Below are 23,433 nucleotides of genomic sequence, written 5' to 3' on the forward strand. Positions count from 1 at the left end.
TTGGGTCTAATCTTAAAGAATTTACATTTAGTTTTGATATCAACATGGTGACGATATTAGTAGAATCATATAGTTTACCACACATTTGTTTGTTTTTTTGGTTTTTTTTTTTTTTTTTTTTTTAAAATTAAATGATGATAGGTCATTAACAATTATATAATAACATCATTAATTAAGTTAATTATGTGGATTTGAAAGAAATCGTTGATTACTTTTTTATTGCAATAATGGTGGTGTGTGCTATTTTATATGATAATCATTACACACACAATCAATCATTACAATTAACACCAAATATTGACAAATGAGTGAAAAACAAAGTAATCGGAGTGGTGAGTTTCCAGAGCAAAACGTGTTAATAGCAACAACCAATCACATTAAGAGCGTACGACAACTTTAATTAGTGATGAGTTGACTATTTTGAATTATCAATAAATATAAATTTCATCATTCAAACATTTATTATTTACTCAAAACAAACAAAGCAATCTAAATAAACCCAAAAACAAAATTCATTTATAAATTGGGAGATAGAAAGAGAGTTGAATATTTATTATTTTTTGTTTATATAGATTTCTTTTTTAATTTATTTTCATTTTAAATCAATATTTGTTGAAAAAAAAAAAAAAACAATTATATAATTATAATTATATTCATACATATATTTATTTATTTATTTAATTAAATTAACACTCTACAAGATTATTCAAATTCAATTCACCCCACACAATCAATTTGGTGATCTTTGACATTCTGTCTATGACATAGATTTGTAATATTGAAACTAATTATTTGTTCGATTTTTACAAATTTATTCATTATTTAATATTATCATTAATTATCATAATTTATTATATTATTTCGAATTAATTAAAACAAAATCATCAAAACTAAAAATTTAAATTATTTACTTATATAGTTAAATTCTAATAACAACAACAACAACTATTTATTTTAATTAAAATAAATATAATTTACAGATTGTTAAAAAAAAACATAAAAAAAAACAAAAAAATATTTATATTAAGTGAAATTATATTATTACTTTAATTTAATTTGCATCTTTCATTAAACAAAATATTCGACCTTTTTTTTTTCAGTCTTTTGTTTGTCTTTTTATTTAATATATCACCCCTCTTAGTTTAATTAATTTACAACAAAAAAAAAAACAAAACCAAAAAAAAAACAATATTCATTTAATGGTTACCACTCAAGTCATTGAACAAGAGACATCAGCAGTGTCAAAATTAAATTCAAAAATAGTAGTCAATGAAAAAGAGAGTACTAAGTTGAAGCATGGCAGTTCGCTTCAACATTCTCATCATCATCAACATCAACAACAAAATCAACAAAATCAACAAAGTCAGCAACATGAAAATATCCAATCTGATAAAATTGATCAACCATCAGAAAACAACAAATGGACACCATACATCGTAGTTGAACCAACAACATATAAGAGACCTTTTTCAATTTCCAGTGCTTATCTTGACCTTGAAGATCGACCAGGGACCATTCCATCGGCACATAAATTAATACATAAAAATAGAATATTATTATTGGTGAGTAATAAAAAAGAAAAAGAACAAAACAAATCAATTATTAATTTTTTTTTTTAATATTATTCCAATTAGACATTAACATTACTTTATGTTATATTAAGTGAACCTGATAGATTTGTTCGACATTTGGATCTCCTCAATGTTATTTTTGTAAATCCATTGTTGGTTTTACCAGAGTTGACTGTGATGCATAGTTTTTCAATGTTATTGCCAATAGTTACTGCCATCTATGCAAAGAAAAAGATATCGAGAAAGCTCTATGTTGCAATGTATATAATATTACAAGTGGCATCATCTTCCTATTCAGCTCTATTTGTTTTGAGCAATGAATTCCTACCAATTGGTAAATATATATAAATTAAGAAAAAACAAACTATTAATTATAAAAATTATTAATTATTTTTAATAATTTTTAGGAACATCATTATTCTTATCGATGGAGCTGATCTTGATAACCTGGAAGAATCATTCCTATTTCATTGTTAGAAATTATTATGATTTCCACAATATACCAGAGCCAGAGTCTGTAAAGAAGGAAGCCTATCACCTAAAGTCAGTGTTTTGGTATATTGGTGACTTTTATTCACTTTTTGGTGTCACCTACATTGATTTACGATCAATATCAAGAGGTAAAAGCTTTTCCTTATGTCGATCCCTATCCACTACAAGTAAAAGTGCTCAATTTCATTAAAGAGTTGTACTCTTCATTCTGTATTCTGGTTGTAGTCCATTTCCTAAGTAAGTTTTTCTATTAAACAATTGTTTTTTCAAATATTTAAAACTTACACATTTTATAAATGAATATAGATGTACAAATTATCATTCCAAATCTTTATAAACCACCATCAATCAAAACATTTGCAACCATTTTAATACCAGCAGAGATTAATTTCCAACTTCAGTAAGTCGATGATTGATTCTCTAAATATTTATGTTACTTTTCACTTACTTTTTGATTTTATTAGATACTATTTGCTATATCACTGTGTATTCTCGTTGTTGGCTGATATCAGTGGTTTCAGAGATAGATTCTCATTCTACGAAGACTATTGGGCTGCTATAGAGGTAAAGGAAATTCTATCGAAATGGTCAAAGCCTGTACACTCTTGGTTATTTAGACATGTACATAATGATTTGTAAGTTGTTAATAGATTATTAATATTTTTATATTTGTATTAAATATTAATCGTTGGTTATTATTTTAATAGACGTAGTTTGTTTGGATTTAGTAAATGGGCTAGTCTATTCTTGACAATGTTATTCTCTGGTTTCTTCCACGAATTCATCATTATGGTAACATCGAGAAATATCTGTTTCCCTTGGTCCACAGCAAATCTCATTGGATGTGGATGGCTCATATGGATGGAAACAACCGTTAAAGGTTTGGCCACAAGCACACCGTATCGCTTGCTTATGAGAGTTCTTCTTCTCTTGGGGCATGGTGCATTCTACTTTGCAATTTACCACCTTTGTTATTCAAAAGAGTCATTCTAAATATATATTTATTATTATTGTTTATCTTATAAATAAATTATATTTCTAAACTTAAATCAACCAGATACTATAATATTTTATTACCGATTACAATAAATTAAAACTTTTATATTGACTATTAAAAAAAAGCAAATAATCTACCTTAATCCAAAGTAATTATAATATGGTATACAAATTTTTTGGGTTCTCAAGTCACATGAATGTGAATCATTGAAAGGTGAGAAAACAAATGATTCAAAGTTTGGGACCCAAGTCATATGAAAATGAATAGTATTGATCTCATTATTTTTTTTTTGAAAAATCTATAGTTGTTGGGTCGATAATTATGATCATTTGTTCCACCAAATTCTCTCAAAGAGTTCCAAAAACATTATTCATACAGTTTTCTACAAAATTTTGAAACAAATTATAAAATCACGATTCTGGAGATCACCAAATTGTTATTTTGATACCAATATTGTCTTTTTGCACTCAAATCATTTCATTTTTTTTGACCCCTCAATAGAAAAATTGGTGTGCCACCTGGCTTAAAAATACACAAAAGGAGCCTAGTGCACAATTTGGTAAAAGTAATTTGAAAAAGTTTTTCAGATTTATTTGCTGTTCTGATCAGATATAAAAAATACCACTTTAAAGCAACGTGGCTAAAATTAAGGTGATTTTTATTATTGAATTCCCTGTATAATTTACTTTAGATTTGCAGTATCGATAATGATCATTGAAAAACAATGTTTTCCTGAATCTAACCCGTATTGATCAAACAGTATCTCAAAAAACCAAATTCTATTTGTGAAAATTTTCTCTATTTAATCTAAAAGTTTTTTGATAATCATTTTACGTTTTTCATTTATGTACAAAATAAAACATTTATTTATTTATATATTTATATATATTCCATTAACTAAATAAAAAATAATAATAAATGATATTAATTTTAAAAATATATTTATTCTTTATCATATCATCCTATATTTATATATTAATTTATTTGATAAAGAAATCAAAATTTAAAAATTATTATTATTTTAAATATTTTATCGAGTTTTTAAAAAAATGTAAATAATCATAATTAAAAATATAAAATTTTAATTTTTAAAAATAGTTTTTTGGTTTTTTTACTTAAAATTGGGGCTTGTTGATTGTGTGGGGAAAATTAAAACAAAAACCCCACCAGAGTAAAAATGCTCAAAAATCGTGCACATCCAAAAAAGGATTATTGGACTTCTTAATTTATCAAAACTTTGTATCTCATCTTATATTATATTAAAAACAGCACCAGCATGTTGCAATTATCAAATGTAAACAATGTGGGTGTTGAACATCTAATATATTCTCAATTTATAAACTTTATTATAGTTTCAACTTTTTCTTTTATATTAATATAATAAACATACACATGTATATATAAGAATAACTGTAAATAACTTTAATTTCTAACTGTAAATAATAATTGTATATATACACCATATATAAATATATATAATACATCATAATAATAATAGTTATAAAAATAGAAAGATCAAAGATTGGTATCAACTATTTTTATTATCTCTATACATTTTAAAACAAACAATCAGATTGACCAATCAAATCAAAAAACTGTAAACACTTTATAACTTTAAATAACTTTAAAAAGGTAAGAAAGATAAAACACACAAACAAGTATGATAATCACAGATGTAGTTATAGGTTAAGACTTGACTATTATATATTCTACCGTCAAAAATATTATATAAAGATAGATCAAGTCGATTATAATAATCAATAGATTAAAGGCTAATATAACCCAACCACTTCACAACATCAAGTTATAACTTTAAAGCGTGTCTGCAGCTGTCATTGGTTGACTTGCTTTAAATTTAATCAATCATACTCTAAGAGTTACTACTTCATTAATCGTTTGTTAAAAATTAAACAAGTGACATTGAAACAAACAAACCAGCAAACCAACAAACCAAACCAAACAAACATCAAATAACAATATATTAATGTGTTTTTCGCTTTTCATTAGAACACACACACACACACACAAATATACACACACACATCTCAAACAGGGGGATTCATTTTTAATAAATAAACCATACACATAATAAATGAATAATCAAATGATGAATAAAGAAGAAATTAACAACAACAACAATAAACATTTAAACTTATGACAAACCACAATATTCATTCAAATAGATGTTTGACACATTTTGAGTATAAATAGCAATTTGTAATAATATTATAATCATTCCATATGGAGAAATTACATTGAAGAGTATTGGAGATTCTCTCTATCATCATTAAATAAATAAAATAAATAAAATAAAATAAAAAAAGTAGTAAAAAAAGAAGAACAATATTATCATTAATAGAGAGTTAGTTCTCTGGAAAAATGGAAATAGAAACAAAAGAGAGAGATATATAATTTAAATTCAAATTCAATTGACAATCACATATAAACATTCACACACTCTGACACACCACACACATGCTCACTCTCCTCCTTTGACATTGAACTACATCAAACCCTGATACAACAACAACAACAACAACAGCAACAACAACAACAAATTAAAAGAGGTATCGACACCCACCAATAGATGGCAATATCGCCATACTTTTTAGTTTATTTTTGTTTGTTAATTTAATTTTAATGTTTGTCTTTTTCACAGAGTATTAAAAATTATTAAAAATATAACAACATCAACAACATCAACAACAACAACCATAATCAAATAGAAAAAAAAACATTGTTTGTCATAATATTATTTTAAATATATTAATTGTAGCAGTAGAGAGACACAGACAGAGATAGTTCATCTATTAAATAGACTACTTTGGATTATTGAATTTTTTGTTGTTTTTTGTTGTGTTTTGTTTCGAAATTCTCAGATATTATTAGATAAATAATAAGAGTAATATATCAAAGCAAACAAACAAACAAACAAATTATTGAAATATCATTTGTAGTTCCACCATAACGTCAATATTCCTAATTACACCACAATAAACTACAACATCAATATAGTTTTCATTGTTTTATTTTGTTTTTAGATCTCAAAAAAGTTTGTCTGTCAAATCTACAAGCTGTTGTTGGTTTTCAATATTTCATATCAATCAAATAGTAATTTGTGCTGTGGTTTAAAAAGTCAATAATTAAACAGTAGCCGGCAGTAACAGCAACACAACAAGGTGGGTTGTTGTTTGTAGATTCAGTCGTGGTGAGAGTCGACTGGATGGTTGCGCTGGGCAACAGTGCCAGAAAGGTGGGTATTTGAAGAAAAAAAAAAAAAACAAACAAACAAACAGTCAGTCACTTTCATAGCTTTCTATGGATCATCTTTGAGTTGAACATATATCACATGTGATATTGATTATTAGTCAACCAAACACTTCATTGCCATTGCCATTGTCCTCATCTTCATTTTTATTTTACTTTCATTGTCAACATTTAATTTTTTTAAAACTCAAAACATCTCATTCCAACCTACTACCTCTTTTTTAATATATCTAATTCAAACATTTCATTTTATTTCACCCATTTCGTTTGTCGTTTACATAGTAATAATACTTTAATTTTATCTTTACTAAAATCTATTGAAATAATAAGCATCATTTTAAATTATCGTTTTTCCCCATAATAATTAATTCGATTTCCTTACTCAAATTTATATATTAATTTTAATTTAATAATTAACTGAATTCATATAACAACAATGACAGATTTCTGTGGATATCCTAATATTCTCAGTGTTTTGTTACCCAAAGTCATGCTAACTGAATCATTTTCACTTCCAACTCTCTTTCAATGGGCAAACAAAACAATTGGACACTCCAAGAGTAATACCAACAACAACAATAACAATAGTAATAATAATAATATAGAATTAAATTCAAATATACATTACCAACCAATTTTAAATTCAACAAGAGAAAAAAAACTAAAAAAATCACATAAATCACCGATAACTACACCGACATCATCTACCTACTATTTGGATAGAATGATTGTTGATTCACCAACTCTAGCATCGAGCAGCACATATCCATGCGATCTAAACTATGATCCACTGGATTTGAATGAAGATGGTTATATGTCTCCATCTTCTTTAAAGATGATGTTTGAACAGCATCATCTACAACAACAACAACTCATTCATAATAGTATTAATAATAATAGCAATAACAATAATAACAGCAATAATAATGAACAATCAATAGAATATATACAACATCAAAAATCAAAACATAGTTTATCACCATTTTGTTTTTTAAAATCCAACACCAAAAAAGTGTCCAACTTTACCAAACGCTTTGGTAATAGGAAATATATAGTAATAGAGGATCTACCAACCGAAGTAATCATTCACATACTGGGATTTTTACCATTTAGAGACATTGGATTTGTTTTGCCAATGGTCAACAAGAACTTTAGGGATTTATGCGGTGTCTTTGTGCTTTGGAAGAATCTGTACATTAAATATTGGTCAAAGAAGGGACACAAGAGAAACTTTAATTTCCATAACATTCATGGCTATATACCACCATCAGCCAATACATTAAACTCACCAAGTCAATCACCTCTGTTCCAGCCAAAGAAAACAAACTCCAACAAAAACTACAAAAAGATGTATCAAATGAGACACATTGTCGAGAAGAATTGGAAGAAGGGTGTATGTTCGGTTCAAACACTCTATGGACATCAAGAAGGCGTTTGGGGTGTCCAGTTCCATGGTGACATATTGGTGAGTGGCGCTGAGGATGGCGTTATGAAGGTTTGGGATACCAAAGAGGGCGAGTGCACTCATACTCTGGTAGGCCATACCGATGTTATCAATTCATTCCACTTTGAAGGCGATCGAGTTGTTAGCGGTAGCGATGATTCTACACTCAAAGTTTGGAAAGCAAGTACGGGTCAGTGTGTCAATACATTCAATGGTCACAATGGATCGGTATGGATGTTGGAATTCAAGGATCACTTTTTGGTCAGTGGCGGTGATGATCGCTCAGTACGACTATGGGACATGAACACCGGACAACAGATCCAATCACATACTGGACATACCGGAAGAATCTACTATGTACAGATGGGTGACAATATGATAGTAAGCGGTGCCCAAGACAAATCGTGTAGAATATGGGATGTGCGATCAGGAAAAGCATCGCATACCATGGTTTCAAATTCACCTGTACACTGTTTGCAAATGAATTCCGATCTGTGGAGTGGCGGCGATTGGTCGGTTGCTAGCGGCCACAACAATGGTACAATCAGCGTTTGGAATATGAGAACTGGTTCTTTACAAGCCGTTCTATCCAGTCCATTATGTTGTCCAGTTTGGCACATTCAATTCAGACAGAATACAATTTACACTTCCAGTTGTAATAACCTACATGCCTGGAATCTTAACTTGGCTGTTCCAACCAACTCAAACTCTCAAAATCAAATGAGTCAACTGACTTGTAGTAAAATTTTTAAAGGCCATACTAAATCGATAAAACATTTCCAAGTAAAGGAAAACAGGATGGTGAGTGGTGGAATGGACAACAAAATCAAAGTTTGGGATCTCGAAAAACCTGGAAGCAGCTATCTCTATACATTGGCTGGTCACACTGGAAGTGTAGATTGGTTAGAATTTAAAAAGGATAAACTAATTAGTTGCTCTGCCGATCATACCATCAGGGTTTGGAGTTTTTGGGATTGATAACTATATTTTATTTATAATAAAATCTATATATATATATTTTTTTTTATTTAATATATATTTATTAAACAACATATCTATAACTTCTTTTTTTTTGATTTACCTAAATTGTTTGTTTTAACATTTTCGTCTTTTTAATAATAAAATATTATATTAATCTTGTTACATAATATGTTAAATAATGTTCTTTTATTTTTTAAATTATCAATATCGATCACTCTACCTATCGTCAATGAATTTAATTATTTGGTCTACTTTTGAATCTATTATTTTTGACTTTGGTGTTAATGATAAAGCTAATTTGACTTTGTATGAGTTGCTACAGAATTTTGATAGTAAAAAAGCATCTCCATAGAACATTGAAACTATCCAAGATATTAGTTGAACTGTAGTGAAATAAACCATAAAAGTATAGTATTCAACTATTTCTTTATCTTCAGGATTTGAGTGCCATTGAATGATTTGATTGAATGCATATCCAGAAAAACATATTCTTATGGTTTGCCAAGTGCACACTTTTGGAAAAAATGAAAAAAACATTGTTGTTGGTTGGTCGTGAGAATTATTCGTATTGATTTGATTGGATTGCTGATAGTTTTTGGAAAGCAATAACCCAATAGATGTGATCTGAACTACCATAATAGTGGTCATTAAAGCCAAGTCAGTGTCGGAAAATGTATGTTTAAATAACTCGAGGGTAGTTACAGATGCAGAAAGAACAGTGATTTCGATAACCATATATATACATAAAATAATATTAAAAACATCGTTTTGTTTTAATTCTTTTGGTTTGATTTGTTCGGTTGGATTGGGCTCCGGTGTCTCTAAATTGTTCTGTGGTAAATCATGATCTGGATGCCAGGAAGGTGATTTCCATAACACCTTTAATTTTGAAAATCCCTTCAATTTCTTTGAAAGTTGATACATATAATAAAAATGATGAGCATTTAACCAAAGAATATTGTATGATGAAATATCATCTGTAATTCCATATTTTAAATCAATATTATCATCCTCTAAAATATATAAAATAAAATTTTAATATTATAAAGATTTATAAAAAAAATAAAAATTATTTACCTTCAATAAATGTTCCAAACAATCTATCCCATATGATAAGAACACCACCATAGTTTTTATCAAGATATTCAACATTGGAAGCATGGTGAACCTTATGAAGACTTGGAGTAACGAAAATAGTTTCAAGACATTTTATTCTTGGAAACATTTCACTTAAAAAATTTTAATACAATTAGTTGTTTTTAATTTTTATTTTTTTTATAATTTACTTACCTATGTAACCAAAATTGAAATATTCTATTCCAATGATGATGAAAAGAATAATGAATAGGATGGACTACCAATGAGAGTGGTAGATAGTGGAGCCAGACATTTACATATTGGAAAACACCTTGTCTGATTGCTGAAGAAAAATTGAAATAATCAGAAGAATGATGAGGGACATGCATGGCCCAAAATAAATTGGTTTCGTGTCCAATCCGATGAAAACTATATACAGAAAAGTCGATACCAATAAATGATATAATAAAGCTTAATATACTTGAACTATCGAGTGTTACAAGTCTATAATTATTCCAACTATAAATTAAAAACAATCATTAGGATCCTTTGAAAAAATATCTTTGAAAAAAAAACATTTATATTTACATATAAAAATAAGGAATAAAATAAATTGGAAAAATGTAATAATGGAATATCTCTTGGAATGCACCCATCGTTATTGATAACATTGTATTATTAAAATCATGATATGACATTTTTTTTAAATAAATAGTTCGCCAAGTGGAAATGAAAAGTTCTACCAACAACGCAGCAAGGAACACTGGAATCATCAAATTGATGTAATTTGGTATATCATATTCGGCGGGAATATATGTTCGAGGATCAAAACTGTTTGTCCTATGAAAGTGAAAGAACATCGGAAATTAATTAGTGGTTAAACTAGGAGGGTAGTGGTTCATCAATTGATGAAATGGTGCATTGAGATAGCGATGTTTGCAAATGAAGAGTTTCATGGTAAAAACAATCGAATATCCATACATACATTTTAAAGTAGTGCACTCAATAAAAAAAAGTAATACCTCTACATCAAATAAGAAATACTAAAAAGAATTTTAATTTTTATAGTTACGAATATTGTTTTTAACTAATAGGATTATTTGTTGTTAGGTAATTAAATTGTTTCTTCTCTTGTGTGATGGTTGAGATGTTGAATTGATTGTTTGTGAATGGTTAAAAACAGAATGCTTAAAATATTTTAATTGTATTTTCACAAACAACAGGGGAGGGTGTGGAAATGTGGTATTTAATTGGTGAGAAAACAACTATTATATGTTGCCAAAGACGAATTGATCAACTGTAACCAATCATATTTCTCAGAGCACACAACAAATTTTTATAATTTCAAAAAAAACTGATAATGAAAAAAAGAGATACCAACAATTTTGGAAATGGAGATATTATAATTCATATGAACATTGTTAGAGATAATGCTTGATGATGGTAGTGTTTCTCTTGTGGTGTAGCTTTGTGAAAAAGATGTATTTGTGTTGTTGTTGTAGAATGTGGTAACTTTATAAATTAAATAAGTAGGACAAAACTAAACCAAAATAAGTAAAAACCATCCATCCCACTTTTTGGATGGTGTGTTTTTGTTTATAATAAAGCTACTGCTATTGTATATAGATAGTATAAACATATGTTTATAATAAACCAAACCACATAAAAATGTGACAATCATATGATTTATACTAATAGAGACACACACAAACATAATATGGTTTTAAACAACAGCTGCTTATTAATTGGTAGTGGTGGTAAAAATGGTAGAAATATTATGTGGTTTATATTGTATGGTTTAGTTTGGTTTTAAAAGTGGTTACTACCACTAGCACCACTGGTGGTGGTTTTTTGATTGTGTAGGTGGCGTTAGTGGTGTGTAAGAAATCAATCACCCACAACATACTAACAGTATTAACAACACCCATAAAAATAGTGGAGAAAATACTTACATTTCAAGTTTTTTTGTGTATTCATCATAACCTATGCTACTCTATAAATAAGATAGTGTATTTGAATCAGTTACTACTATTACTGATGCTAGCTCTAAATATTCTCTGCTGAAGTGAGGAGGTGAGGAGGAAATTAAAGATAAGACAAAGCAATCTAAACCAAAACTGTTGTTGAGAGAAATTATAATTATATGGCAAATATTTGAATTGTAAATATTAGATTTTGTTGTGCATCGATGCATAGTTTACTTAGTATTATTGTTGGGGATAATTTAGGATTTATCTTAATTATGTAAATTGCTGTTGATGTGATTCAATAACGACCACCACAAAAAAAAAAAAACAAAAAAATATGGTTTAGTTGATCAATCACATAGATCTTCAAAAAAATTATTATTCACTTTCTGATTGGATGCGGTAGTATTTTTCAATCATTTAATTATAATATCAACTCTAACAATATTTGTTGTTGGGCTGAAAATAAAAACTTGGTTATATATTTAAATTTCTTACTAAAAAATTATTTTTAGTAAATTTTGAATTACTTTAAACCAAATTCATAATAAATACAAAACAAAAATACTACTCCATCTTATATAATTGTACTTGTTGGTCAAGATACACCATCCAAGATGGTGCTAATAACTAGCAAATTGGACAAAAAAAAGGTAGTGTGAAATTATTATTATTATTATTATTATTATTGTTATTGTTTAGAAATAATTTGAATTTGATTGTTTTTAAAAATAAATAAATACAAAATTTCTATATTATTAAAAAAAAATTCAATTTAAAATAATAAAAAAGAACAAGTAAAATATGTCAGATAGACAAGTTTAAAGAATACAATCAACACTCTTAAATAAATCCCAATTTGCTATAACAGATGAATAAATTTGGGTTTTTTAATTACCATATGGTGGTAGTAGGTTTTTGACTGATTAATGTGATAACATAGGTGGACAAATAATAAATTAAATTAAATTTACATTGTTTGATTGATCAGAATTAAGAATCAATTTCAAACAACAATTAAAAAAAATAAAAAAAATTACTTTTTTAAATATTAATAATAAACAATTGTTGGGTTGTTGAAAATATAATAATAAAATATAATATTTGACAGATATATGATTGATTGATTAATTGATCAAATTATATATTCCCACCAAAACTAAATACGAATTTGATTACTTCATTTAGATAAGTCGGCAATATAAAAAAAACATAGATATAAACACATTACTATTTTTATAATGAATACTTACCAATTTTGGGATAAATCAAAATTTTGAGGTGTGATTATAAATTGGCCCAATAATTGATTTATAGATTCTTTATAATTAAAATACTATTAAGTTAAATTTATTCTAAATATTATAAACAATTATCCTTTTTCTTATATATTATTATTCTTCTTCTTTTTCTTACTATTATTATATTAAACATTATATGAATAAAACAAAAAAAAAAAAAAGAAAATAATAAAAGATCTATAGATGATGGCTATATATATATTATAATTAGCTATTTCAACTTTTTTTGTTATTTATTTATTATTGGGTGGCTGATTTGTTATTAATTTGATTGATTGATTGATTGCTGCTGTTGGTGCTTCTCTTTTCTATTTTTTCTACTTTTCAAATTGCCGTCATTGTTAAAATCGCTGATTTTTAATTTATTCTGTTGTTTATAACTATTTTATTTTATTTATTTTGACTTTATGTATATTGTTGATAGTAATTAAGGAATAATAAAACAAATGATGCAGTAATAAGCAAAACTAATACCATGACTCTAAAGTCAAAGGTTTTCTTGGTCGCATCTTGAATGTGTTGATTTGCTCTATGTATATAATTGGTTGCTTGTACATTGGTTGTGTAGATGGTGTTGAGTGTTTCTCTTTGTGCCATTATATGGGGAGTAATCTCATCAAACAAAGTCGACAGCTCTTCAATCTGTCTTTCAATAACACTGAGATAATAATATTAAATTAAATTTAAATTTAATTAATAAATAACAAATATTATTACAAAAAAAATCAATAAAAATATATATATTATAGTCAACTGATTTGAAAATGAATATCCTAATTTCCAAAAAACAACAGTTGTTTTCCTGTCCATTCGTCCATCAATCCATTAATCCATCAACATGTTTATGTTATGTTAGGTTGCATCCATTTAATTTTGAAAATCCATCTTTTTAACTTTTGTAAATTGAAACTACGTATATCGAATTGATTGAAAATGATTATAATTGACTATATATATATATGTATTGATTATATATTGATTGAAATGATTATATTGATATTGATTGATTGATTAATTAATTGATCTATCTACAATATTCTATTGACTGGATGTTTAAACATTGTTGTTTTTCTGATAAATTCGTAACTGATTAACTAAATCCAAATGATCATTCGTAATATACTTTCAAAAACAGACTATAATGATAAATGTTTGCTACTTACAGAATTTGATCGGAAAGTGACTCTAACTCATTGATAAGACTTGCATTTTGTTGCTCAAATATCAACTGTTCATCATTATCAAGCTCTATATCTTTATAAACCTGTTGATTCCTATCATCTTCACCCAAAAGCTCTGCCAAATTACTATTACTATTAACACTACTATTATTACTATCTTTACTATTACTACTATTACTATTTGATTTACTACTATATGTATTATATCTATTCCTTGTTGAATCAGTAATACTACTTGCAAACCTAAATGTAATTAAATTAAATATAAATAAAGTGTAATAGGCATTAATATTAACTAATATATAAAATATATATCATTATATCACTATATAATTATTTAGATATTGATATTACTTTTGATTCTCTTTTATGGTTGCCAATCTGAAATCTCTTTGTTTCTTAAAGTTGGTGGATACTTGGTTGAGATGAAGTCGTAGTTGATCGATGATGCTCATGAACATGTATATTTTGTTGTCGAATTGCTCGAGTTCCTTGTAGAACTTCTCATTGTCAGGATCGTCACGCAGAATCGATGGATTCGGCACTTGTTCGACACTCTCGTACTGCCGATACTTTGGATTGGCAATGAAATTCCTTCGGATGTAGCCATCGAGTTTAGCGATACTGTTGTTACACACCTCTATCTGCTTGAGCGAGAGGTTATCAACGGTGTCTCGATCTTCGTCGGTCATCCTACCGTGAGTGGACGACGACCGTGACGATGAAACATGCTTCGAAGTATCGATATACGCTTCTCTATTATCATTTAGAAATTCTTTTAATGATTCTATATTCTCAAGCTTTATATATATCAATATCAATATCAATATCATATTATTAAATTAAAACATTATAATCTTACAATTGAAGCAGATGCTTTTAAAATATCTTTATCTGTAAATTGATTACTATTTATATCTTTATCTTTTTCATTTTCTTTATCTTTATCTTTATCTATATCTTTATTATTGTTACTCTTCTTTTTAAACAATTTATTTTGTAAATCTCTTTGTTTGTCTGCTGGTGAAGTTGAAGTTCCAGTGTTTACTCTACATTTCTTTACTTGATCTTGAAATAGTTTTGATATATCCATTCTTTCTTTTCTTTATTAAATTAAATTAAATACTTTACAAAAAAAAAAACTAAAAATAGTTATTATTATATTATTATGTACATCTATTTATTTATTTATTTTTAGTGATTATTCTATATATTTAATTAATTAATAAAGTCAGTGTTTGTTCCACTTTCAGAAACTTGAAATTGAATAGGAAAAATGAGTCATCATAATATAAAAATAAATTAATTAAAAATTCAATGATATTCTTATACACTAAAAATAAAAAAACATAACATAACATAACATAGAATAATTGTTTATTAATAATGTATTATTTTTGATAAGTTCTCAATATTTTAATATATTGAATCATTTATAACATTGATGTTTAAACTAAAAAAATATGATATTGTAGACTACTATTTCAAAATAATATGAGAAGAAATGTTAACGTTACATTATTTTTAGTTTTTTTGTTTTAAAAACACTATTTTTCGAATTTTTTATTTTTTATTTTATTTTATTTTTTTGATTTTTTTTTGGCATGATTAAAATTTGAGTAACAAAAATTTAAAACATTCTTTTCGAATCGTTCTTTGTAGTTAGTCGTTGACTTAATAATTAAAGTAGTATCACAATGGGTCGTATGCACAGCAATGGGTAAGCATTTTCATAAATAAATTTTAGATTATTAGTTAAAAATAGTTTATTAATATAAATATCATTACAAACAATTGTATATTATTATTATTTTAGTAAGGGTATCTCATCCTCTGCTTTACCTTACAACAGAAAGCCACATTCATGGACCAAGCACTCTGCTGCTGAAGTCTGCCAACAAATCATCCTTTTGGCCAAGAGAGGTTACACTCCATCCCAAATCGGTGTCTTGTTGAGAGATTCACACGGTATTGCCCAAGTTAAGAACATCACTGGTTCAAAGATCCTCCGTATCTTGAAGGTCAACGGTCTCGCCCCAGCCATCCCAGAAGACTTGTTCCACTTGATCAAGAAGGCCGTCACCATCAACAAGCATTTGCAACGTGCTCACAAGGATTACGATGGTAAGTTCAACCTCCGTCTCGTTGAATCCCGTATCCATCGTCTCTCCCGTCCATACAGAAAGTCTGGTGTCCTCCCACCAAACTGGAAGTACGAAGCCGCCACCGCCTCCACCCTCGTTGCCTAAACACACCACCGTTTACCCGTGTCCAGATAGTAATGTACCTACTTTAACGTGCCAACAGCTCTCAATAAATGTAGAAGGATTCGGGGTGACCGACGGATTAGTCCGTCGTGCACTTTTTGAAACTGGTCCTTACTATTTAATCAATTGCTAGGTCTCTCTTTTGATTCCTACACCTATAATTGATTACCGATTGAGAGGAAGACGTTGGTTCTACTGGTAGGTTGTCACACACCATCAAAACCTAGTGTATATCAATGTATGGGGAACCAACTTGAAGAACACATTTATCTTCTGGGAGAAGATAAACGTTTTATGGATGTGCTGTTGACACATCTACCATTAGAACATTGAAAGGAATATGTAAGTTAACTCAAACATATAATAGTTATCAAAATAATATTACATTGATAATATTTCCTTTCAATCAAAACAACTGTTTTCTTCTACAATGGTAATATTTATTATTAAAGTTTTTATTACTAACAATTTTTCCTTTTACTGAGTTTAAGAGTTACTTTGATCAAACTTTAAATTTTTAAATAAATAAAAGAATTTATTTTCAAAATATAAAATTTATAAATTATAGTTATTTATCTATTTTTAACATATAGTCATGATTGTTGAATTGTATTTAATAGTTATGTTGATTATTATTTTTGAATATCAAAAATCTTCTGTCCAACTGTATTTTCTAATTTAAAGTAATCTGTTCAAAGTATTTAAAAATAGGAGGGTAATCTTTATTTAATTCGGTTCAGTGTAATGGTAAATTATTTTATTTTAGAATTTATTTTTGCACATATCAAAGAGGCTAGTATCGTTTCGTATTAGACTTTATAGGTAATAGTTGCACTTGAACTAATGGTCCATATCAAGAGTTTTGATACAATATAAAAATATATTTAAAGTGGTTGATTAAGTTTTCTGGGGAGTTAGAGTTCTGCTCTTGACTTGTTGGCAATTAAGTTTAATAGTTATATTGGTCAATATAAATAATACTGTAATTTAAGTCAAAATTTATTAAATTATTTAAAGCTGTTGAATATACATCATTACTTTTTACACATTTTACAATATTCTATAAACTGATAAAATTATAAAGACCTATTCAAGAGAATAAATCATTTCCAATACTTTGATAAATTTTTTTAAAACTTTCTTTCAAACCATATTATTTGATGAGAAAAACAATTTATAAATTTTACTGTACAAATCTATATTATATTTTATTAAATTATAGTTAAATTATTTATCTAACTTGTATGTTTGCTATCATTTTTGTTACATATTGGAATATTTCTTTAATTTGATTGCAATCATCGGTTTCAAAGGTGTGGGTGAATAATCTACGGTTTTGTTTGAATTTATCTTTGTTCTTAAAAGAATTCAAAAGGAATGAAGCTTCACATTGTTCGTTGGTGTAGTCAGAAAAATGGTTCTTCAATGGCTCTATCAGCAACTTTTGTTTGAATAGATTTTTATTGTTGATCATCAATATTACAGTGGTGTTGGTAAATAATTTATTATTAATAATCTAAAAAAATGAAAGTTAGTTATTAATTATTTAATAATTTAAAATTTATAATTAATAATAATTACCTCTTCGAATAAACTTAAACTTTCCTTCATTCTATTTTCATATTTAGGATTTTCGGCTGGTTGATCGTATTCGTCAAAGGATACAAAGAATAAAATGGCACCAACATCTTCGAAATGATGGATCCATTTCTTTCTGTCACATTTTTGACCACCAACGTCAACAAAAGTGTAGCTACAATCTTCAACCTCCAGTCTAGTATCGGATGTTCCAGTGCATTTCATTCTAAACTTTGAAATATCGGTTTCGTTTGGAATGAAGTCTTCACTTATAATTCGTTTAGCATTTTCAATTAAACTAAGAAAAAGTAAATTATTTAAATTAATAAAGATTGAACAGTTAAAAAAAAATAATTGTCAAAAACTTACTAAATAGTATCTTCTTTTTTAAATTTTGTAATTGGTAAGAATTGGTTTTGGAAATCAGTATCAATCCACAAGTCCATTAGATTCTTGAATAAACTTTTGGCCAATTTAATATCTATATCAGAGTCGATATCCATTCTTTTGAATTTTAACCATGACTTTTTGATAGACTCTTGAGAGGTGGAATGAATAAATCTAATGATTTCCTTAATTACTATACAAAGCGAAAATCTCATCATAGTTTTGATTTTCTGTGCATCATCTCCAGATCTACCACCTTGATATATAAGTTGTGTTTGTTTAATAAAAGATAACTATAAAAAAAAAAAAAAAAAAAGTTAGAAATTTTATTTTTTATTTTTAAAACTTTTTTAAAACAATAATTTTTTTCTTACCTTTCCACTTGTATTACTACCAAACATAAGTAGTTTGATATCAGACGAAGCTTTTAAGTTGGAGGATAATTTTTGTCCCATTTTTAAAAATTATCTATAATTATAATTATTTAGAAAATGATTTTAGCTTTATGTTTTAAAATTCTGATCATATAACTATTTTGGAGGGAATAGAGTTGTTTGATGATTGATGTTTTTTTTATGATGATGTTGATGATGATGGACAAGTTTAATAAAATAAACAATCTTAAAGATTAAAGTAGGAAATGAGAAGTTAAAGTTAGTTAGATACTGACTGGTTTATCAATAGACTAATATTATTTTTTTTCAATGGAAGTTTTTTGGATTTAACATATCTTTGTTGAATTAAAAATAATTGTTTGATGATTGGTTGGTTGGTTAGGTGTGGTGACGTGGTCTATTTGAAGGAAGGAATGATAGGTATTTAATATGGTGGAGGTGGTCAGTTTTTGAAGTTTATCTTTAGGGATTTAAGGATAAATATGTATATGGTGTTGGTTTGATGATAAATTACTTCGAGTAATATCTAACACACTGAAATCACACAACCCTTTTTCAAACTTTATATATTTATAAAACACACTACCACCACACTACCACCACCACTACCGCCATCAGAATCTTCATCACACTAGCTTAAGAAAAATATATACTAACATCAACATAATGATTGTTGTTCAGCAACTACTGTATTGTCAACAATATCAATTTTATAAAATATCATGTTTTAATATATCAAAAAAAAACAATATTATTAATTGTATAATAATATTGTTATTTTGATTCATTTTTGAAAAGTAGGTGTGGTGGTGAAGAAAAACTGTGAGTTTGGGAGAGGTGAAAACACAACTTTTATTATGTGTTGAGATTGATGGTGTGCTGAATTGCTATAAACTTTCCAACTTTAAAAAGATATTATTCTATATATTGAATAAACAAGTTGATCTTATTGTTATTGCCAACAATATTAATAATCAATTATAGTGTGAATACATTAATTTATGATTGTTCAAGTTGTTGTAGTAGATGTCGAAATAATTGTGGGTATTGTTTTTGAGTAGTAGTTAGTTGGAGGTGGGTGGAATTTGATGAATAGGAATTGAAAACAATGCCTTTTTTGGTATAAAAGTAAAATAATATAGAATTTCTATAAATGTTTAATGAAATTGGATGGTGCACCGCAGTAGAACATTATACATACCTTTAAAAAAGAGGAGAGTTGCAAATGGTTTTACTAACGTACACTATTGACTATGGAAAATAGATAATATTAAATTAATGAAGATGTATGGAGTGGTTGTAATACTCGTTTGAGAATTAGAAAAGTGTATTGTTGTTGATCAGAAAAGATTCCGTGTTGGTTAATGTCAAAGGTGGGATGGTTTTTGTTGATAAAAAAATTCAAACTAAAAAATAAAGAGTGTTGTTTGTTTTAAAATGATATTAGGAGAAGATGTAGAAACCAATAATTAATATGGTTGGGAACACAAGTTTTTTAATTCCAGGATTCGAGAGGTAAATGTATAAAAATAATAAATTATAACAAAAAAAAAACAATAAATAAATGTTGAATGTTGGGAAGGTCTTGTTAATATTTGATAATTAAATTAATATATAAAATTATTATTTTATAAAGATAATAATTAAAGAATGATAGTTTAAAAAGAGTTGGTTTTGTACAAGTTATATAAATAATAAATATTAATTTGAAAATAAGGATTTATATATATCTTGGTTTTTTTGATTTTTAAAATTTTAGGAAATTAACTAAAATATTAATTGATATAAATAAATGTAACCACGATTAAATTACGATATTAAATAAACAAGTAGCACTGAGCGCGCTCGCTAAAATAAATGTGATTAACAAATATGTAACATCAATAAAATACCAATCATTGTCATCTAGATCAACTCTACTTAATATGTTCCGAAACCAACACATCCAAAAATAACTACGTTCAATAACAACAACAATTGTGATAACAGCATATATCAACAATTCAACCAATAAACATTAATATTTGAATATGATTAATCGTCGAATGGTGGTTGTGTGTGATCGTATTAATGATAAAACAAAATTTTAACTCTTTATGGTTAAAATATTTTTTCAATAAATAAATTGTTTTGATTGGAGTCTTGTTATTTTCCATTTATTGCAATATGATGATTGTGTGTGGGGTATGATTGTCTGCAGTCAATTTTTTTCATCTTATTTTCTTGTCATACATAATGAGCTTTTAAAGAAAACGAATTTTTTTTAAACAAATAAATATCATTCAAACAACCACAACCACTCGCCTTTTCCTCTTCATGTTCTACTTAACTTATTTTTCAAACAACAAAGAATACCTGGCTATTTAAATTATATGTTAGTTACCACCCTCTACCAATACAAATGTTGTTACTCTCAACTGAAAAGCAAACAACAACAAGAAAAAAAAAAACAAAGATATTCAAAATCGATTAAGTAATACCAATGTGTGTTTGTCAAGTGGGTGTATAAGAAATTGTGTTGGTGTGGTTTTATTATAAAAAAAAACCATATATATTACCATTTATATTGTTAAGGTATTCGAGTTAACATGATTACTATTGTTGTTTGTGATGACTTTGTTAGTAGTGGTTGTAGGTAGAATCAATTTTCTATTTAGTTTAGCACTAAAACTGCTCTTTGGAATGAATTGATTGTGAACAACGATACTCAAGAGATTCTCCCAGCCTGATGCTGATGATTTAATTGAAGTTGTTGTTGTGTGTTGTGACGATGTTTGATAGTTGTTTGATGTGGTTGATGTTGCTGATGTCGTTGCTGTTGGTGTGTTGGATGTGGAAGATGAAGAATTGTTTGTGTTACCACTACCAACACCACTACTACTATTGATACTATTAAGTTGTAGTTAAACATTACCACTACTATAAAAAAACATTATATTGTATGATTTTTGTTGTTTTATATGTTGTATATATATATTAATAATGAATCGATTATAAAAGTATCAATTATATATATATATTGTGTGTGTCGTTTATGATTCACTACATACCTATTGTTATCATTAATATTGTCATTGATTTCATCTTTGGAATCGTTAACCCATGGACAGAACCACCTATGTTCCTTAATAGGTTAAATAGAAATATTCATAATTGAATCCTTTGCTTTGTTAAAAGACACAGTTGGATGATATACAAATCTCTGACCCAACTCCATCCTACATCACTCTTTGTTCGTTGTTCCGATTGTAATTGTTGTTGTAGTTTCAATTGTATCTCTTTTTCCTTTTCTTTCTGGTTGTTGTTGTGTTGTTTCGTATACATTTTGATTACTATTGTTATTATTACTAGATTGTGCATCAACAATGGTTGATGACGATGAAACTGGTTGTATATTCGATGTTGATGTTGATGTCGATAATAATGGTGTTGTGTTTGTGTTTGTGGTTGACTGTGGATTAATTATATTTTTAAAACTAATGAAACTACTACTGCCACTCCAAGATGATATCGATCTACTTAATAAACTCTCAAAAACTACTTTCTTTCTATCTTCGACTGTTGTTTCTTATTGTTATTGTTGTATATCTATTGTTGATTCTCTACCTCTTTTCAATGACAAAGTAGATACCGTATTAGATCTACCACCAATTGTTCATTTATTTGAAAGTGTATTGTTAACATTTAGTGACGTTGACGTTGATGATATTGTTTGTGTTTGTAAATTGGGATATAGTTGAATGAAGGATCATCTATAGTCACAGTATTGCTGTTATTACTGTTGTTCATTGATTTAAAATTCCACAACCCAACACTCTCTGACAATATGAACAATGAATATTGATATGGTTGTTGTCATCGTCATATCAGCACTGCAGATACTGTTGTTATTATAATAATCCCAACCACACAACGCCAGAATAACAGAGATTCTTGCTTTTAACTCACCGCTATCACTTGTAATCTCTGAGGTCGATAACAATTCTTCAATAGATTCCTTTTTTCTGTACATTTGACTATATTTAGTGAAAAAAATGAGAAAAAACACTATTATAATTAATATATAAACTTAAATCTTTACTTTTAATCAGTCAATAATAATGAGTGAGTGTGCGTCACAAGTGACTAAAATAGTGAATCAATTCACATAACTAAACCAAATTAGAAATAAATAACAATACAAACCCAAAATTGATTATCTAATAATGGTCATATACTATTGGATAGTTATTTTGTGCTCTTTTGAAAACTCTGTATTCTTGAAATTCGATCATTGTTAGCAAGATTTATTTATTTAAAAGTAGTTAATAATCATTTATTCAAAATTTAAATAAATACTGATTTCAACTGTCGAAATTTTCATTTTAAACTAATATCAAAAGCTATAAATTCTTTTTGTCTGACATTGTTGTATGAGAATAAGTAATATAATTGGATATGATAGTGTATTTATTTAATAGAATAAATAGTTTTAAATATACTACACACACATTTTTTTTTTGAGGGCCTCAACAACCACTCGCCTTTT

General features: G+C 27.4%; 7 protein-coding genes across 7 annotated transcripts; 3 read left to right on the forward strand and 4 right to left on the reverse strand.

The window, feature by feature from the left end:
- Positions 1-1,199: 1,199 nt before the first annotated feature.
- PPL_05915 (membrane bound O-acyl transferase family protein) lies at positions 1,200-3,056 on the forward strand (the record flags this gene model as incomplete). Its single annotated transcript, XM_020576785.1, has 7 exons — positions 1,200-1,562; positions 1,635-1,905; positions 1,979-2,191; positions 2,256-2,300; positions 2,370-2,463; positions 2,528-2,698; positions 2,771-3,056. 7 exons carry the CDS (start codon positions 1,200-1,202, stop codon positions 3,054-3,056), a joined length of 1,443 nt encoding a protein of 480 aa, XP_020433197.1.
- A 3,707-nt stretch (positions 3,057-6,763) lies between these two features.
- On the forward strand, positions 6,764-8,749 carry PPL_05916 (F-box/WD repeat-containing protein; the record flags this gene model as incomplete). Its single annotated transcript, XM_020576786.1, has 1 exon — positions 6,764-8,749. The coding sequence occupies one exon, from the start codon at positions 6,764-6,766 to the stop codon at positions 8,747-8,749; it is 1,986 nt and encodes a 661-aa protein (XP_020433198.1).
- Positions 8,750-8,968: 219 nt separating this feature from the next.
- Positions 8,969-10,527, reverse strand: PPL_05917 (sterol desaturase family protein; the record flags this gene model as incomplete). The annotated part of the gene is made up of 5 exons (XM_020576787.1): positions 8,969-9,765; positions 9,830-9,981; positions 10,043-10,172; positions 10,311-10,348; positions 10,418-10,527. The coding sequence occupies 5 exons, from the start codon at positions 10,525-10,527 to the stop codon at positions 8,969-8,971; spliced, it is 1,227 nt and encodes a 408-aa protein (XP_020433199.1).
- Positions 10,528-13,502: 2,975 nt separating this feature from the next.
- Positions 13,503-15,371, reverse strand: PPL_05918 (uncharacterized protein; the record flags this gene model as incomplete). The annotated part of the gene is made up of 4 exons (XM_020576788.1): positions 13,503-13,755; positions 14,261-14,521; positions 14,633-15,078; positions 15,141-15,371. 4 exons carry the CDS (start codon positions 15,369-15,371, stop codon positions 13,503-13,505), a joined length of 1,191 nt encoding a protein of 396 aa, XP_020433200.1.
- Positions 15,372-15,975: 604 nt separating this feature from the next.
- Positions 15,976-16,527, forward strand: rps13 (uS15 family ribosomal protein; the record flags this gene model as incomplete). The annotated part of the gene is made up of 2 exons (XM_020576789.1): positions 15,976-15,998; positions 16,095-16,527. The coding sequence occupies 2 exons, from the start codon at positions 15,976-15,978 to the stop codon at positions 16,525-16,527; spliced, it is 456 nt and encodes a 151-aa protein (XP_020433201.1).
- A 504-nt stretch (positions 16,528-17,031) lies between these two features.
- On the reverse strand, positions 17,032-18,965 carry gpaK (guanine nucleotide-binding protein subunit alpha; the record flags this gene model as incomplete). Its single annotated transcript, XM_020576790.1, has 5 exons — positions 17,032-17,052; positions 17,576-17,605; positions 18,127-18,421; positions 18,493-18,803; positions 18,885-18,965. The coding sequence occupies 5 exons, from the start codon at positions 18,963-18,965 to the stop codon at positions 17,032-17,034; spliced, it is 738 nt and encodes a 245-aa protein (XP_020433202.1).
- Positions 18,966-21,466: 2,501 nt separating this feature from the next.
- PPL_05921 (uncharacterized protein) lies at positions 21,467-23,397 on the reverse strand (the record flags this gene model as incomplete). Its single annotated transcript, XM_020576791.1, has 5 exons — positions 21,467-21,785; positions 21,956-22,029; positions 22,228-22,472; positions 22,788-22,921; positions 23,387-23,397. The coding sequence occupies 5 exons, from the start codon at positions 23,395-23,397 to the stop codon at positions 21,467-21,469; spliced, it is 783 nt and encodes a 260-aa protein (XP_020433203.1).
- Positions 23,398-23,433: the final 36 nt, after the last annotated feature.

This window comes from Heterostelium album (assembly GCF_000004825.1).
Source record: "Heterostelium album PN500 unplaced genomic scaffold PPL_contig13, whole genome shotgun sequence".
Lineage (NCBI taxonomy): Eukaryota > Evosea > Eumycetozoa > Acytosteliales > Acytosteliaceae > Heterostelium > Heterostelium album.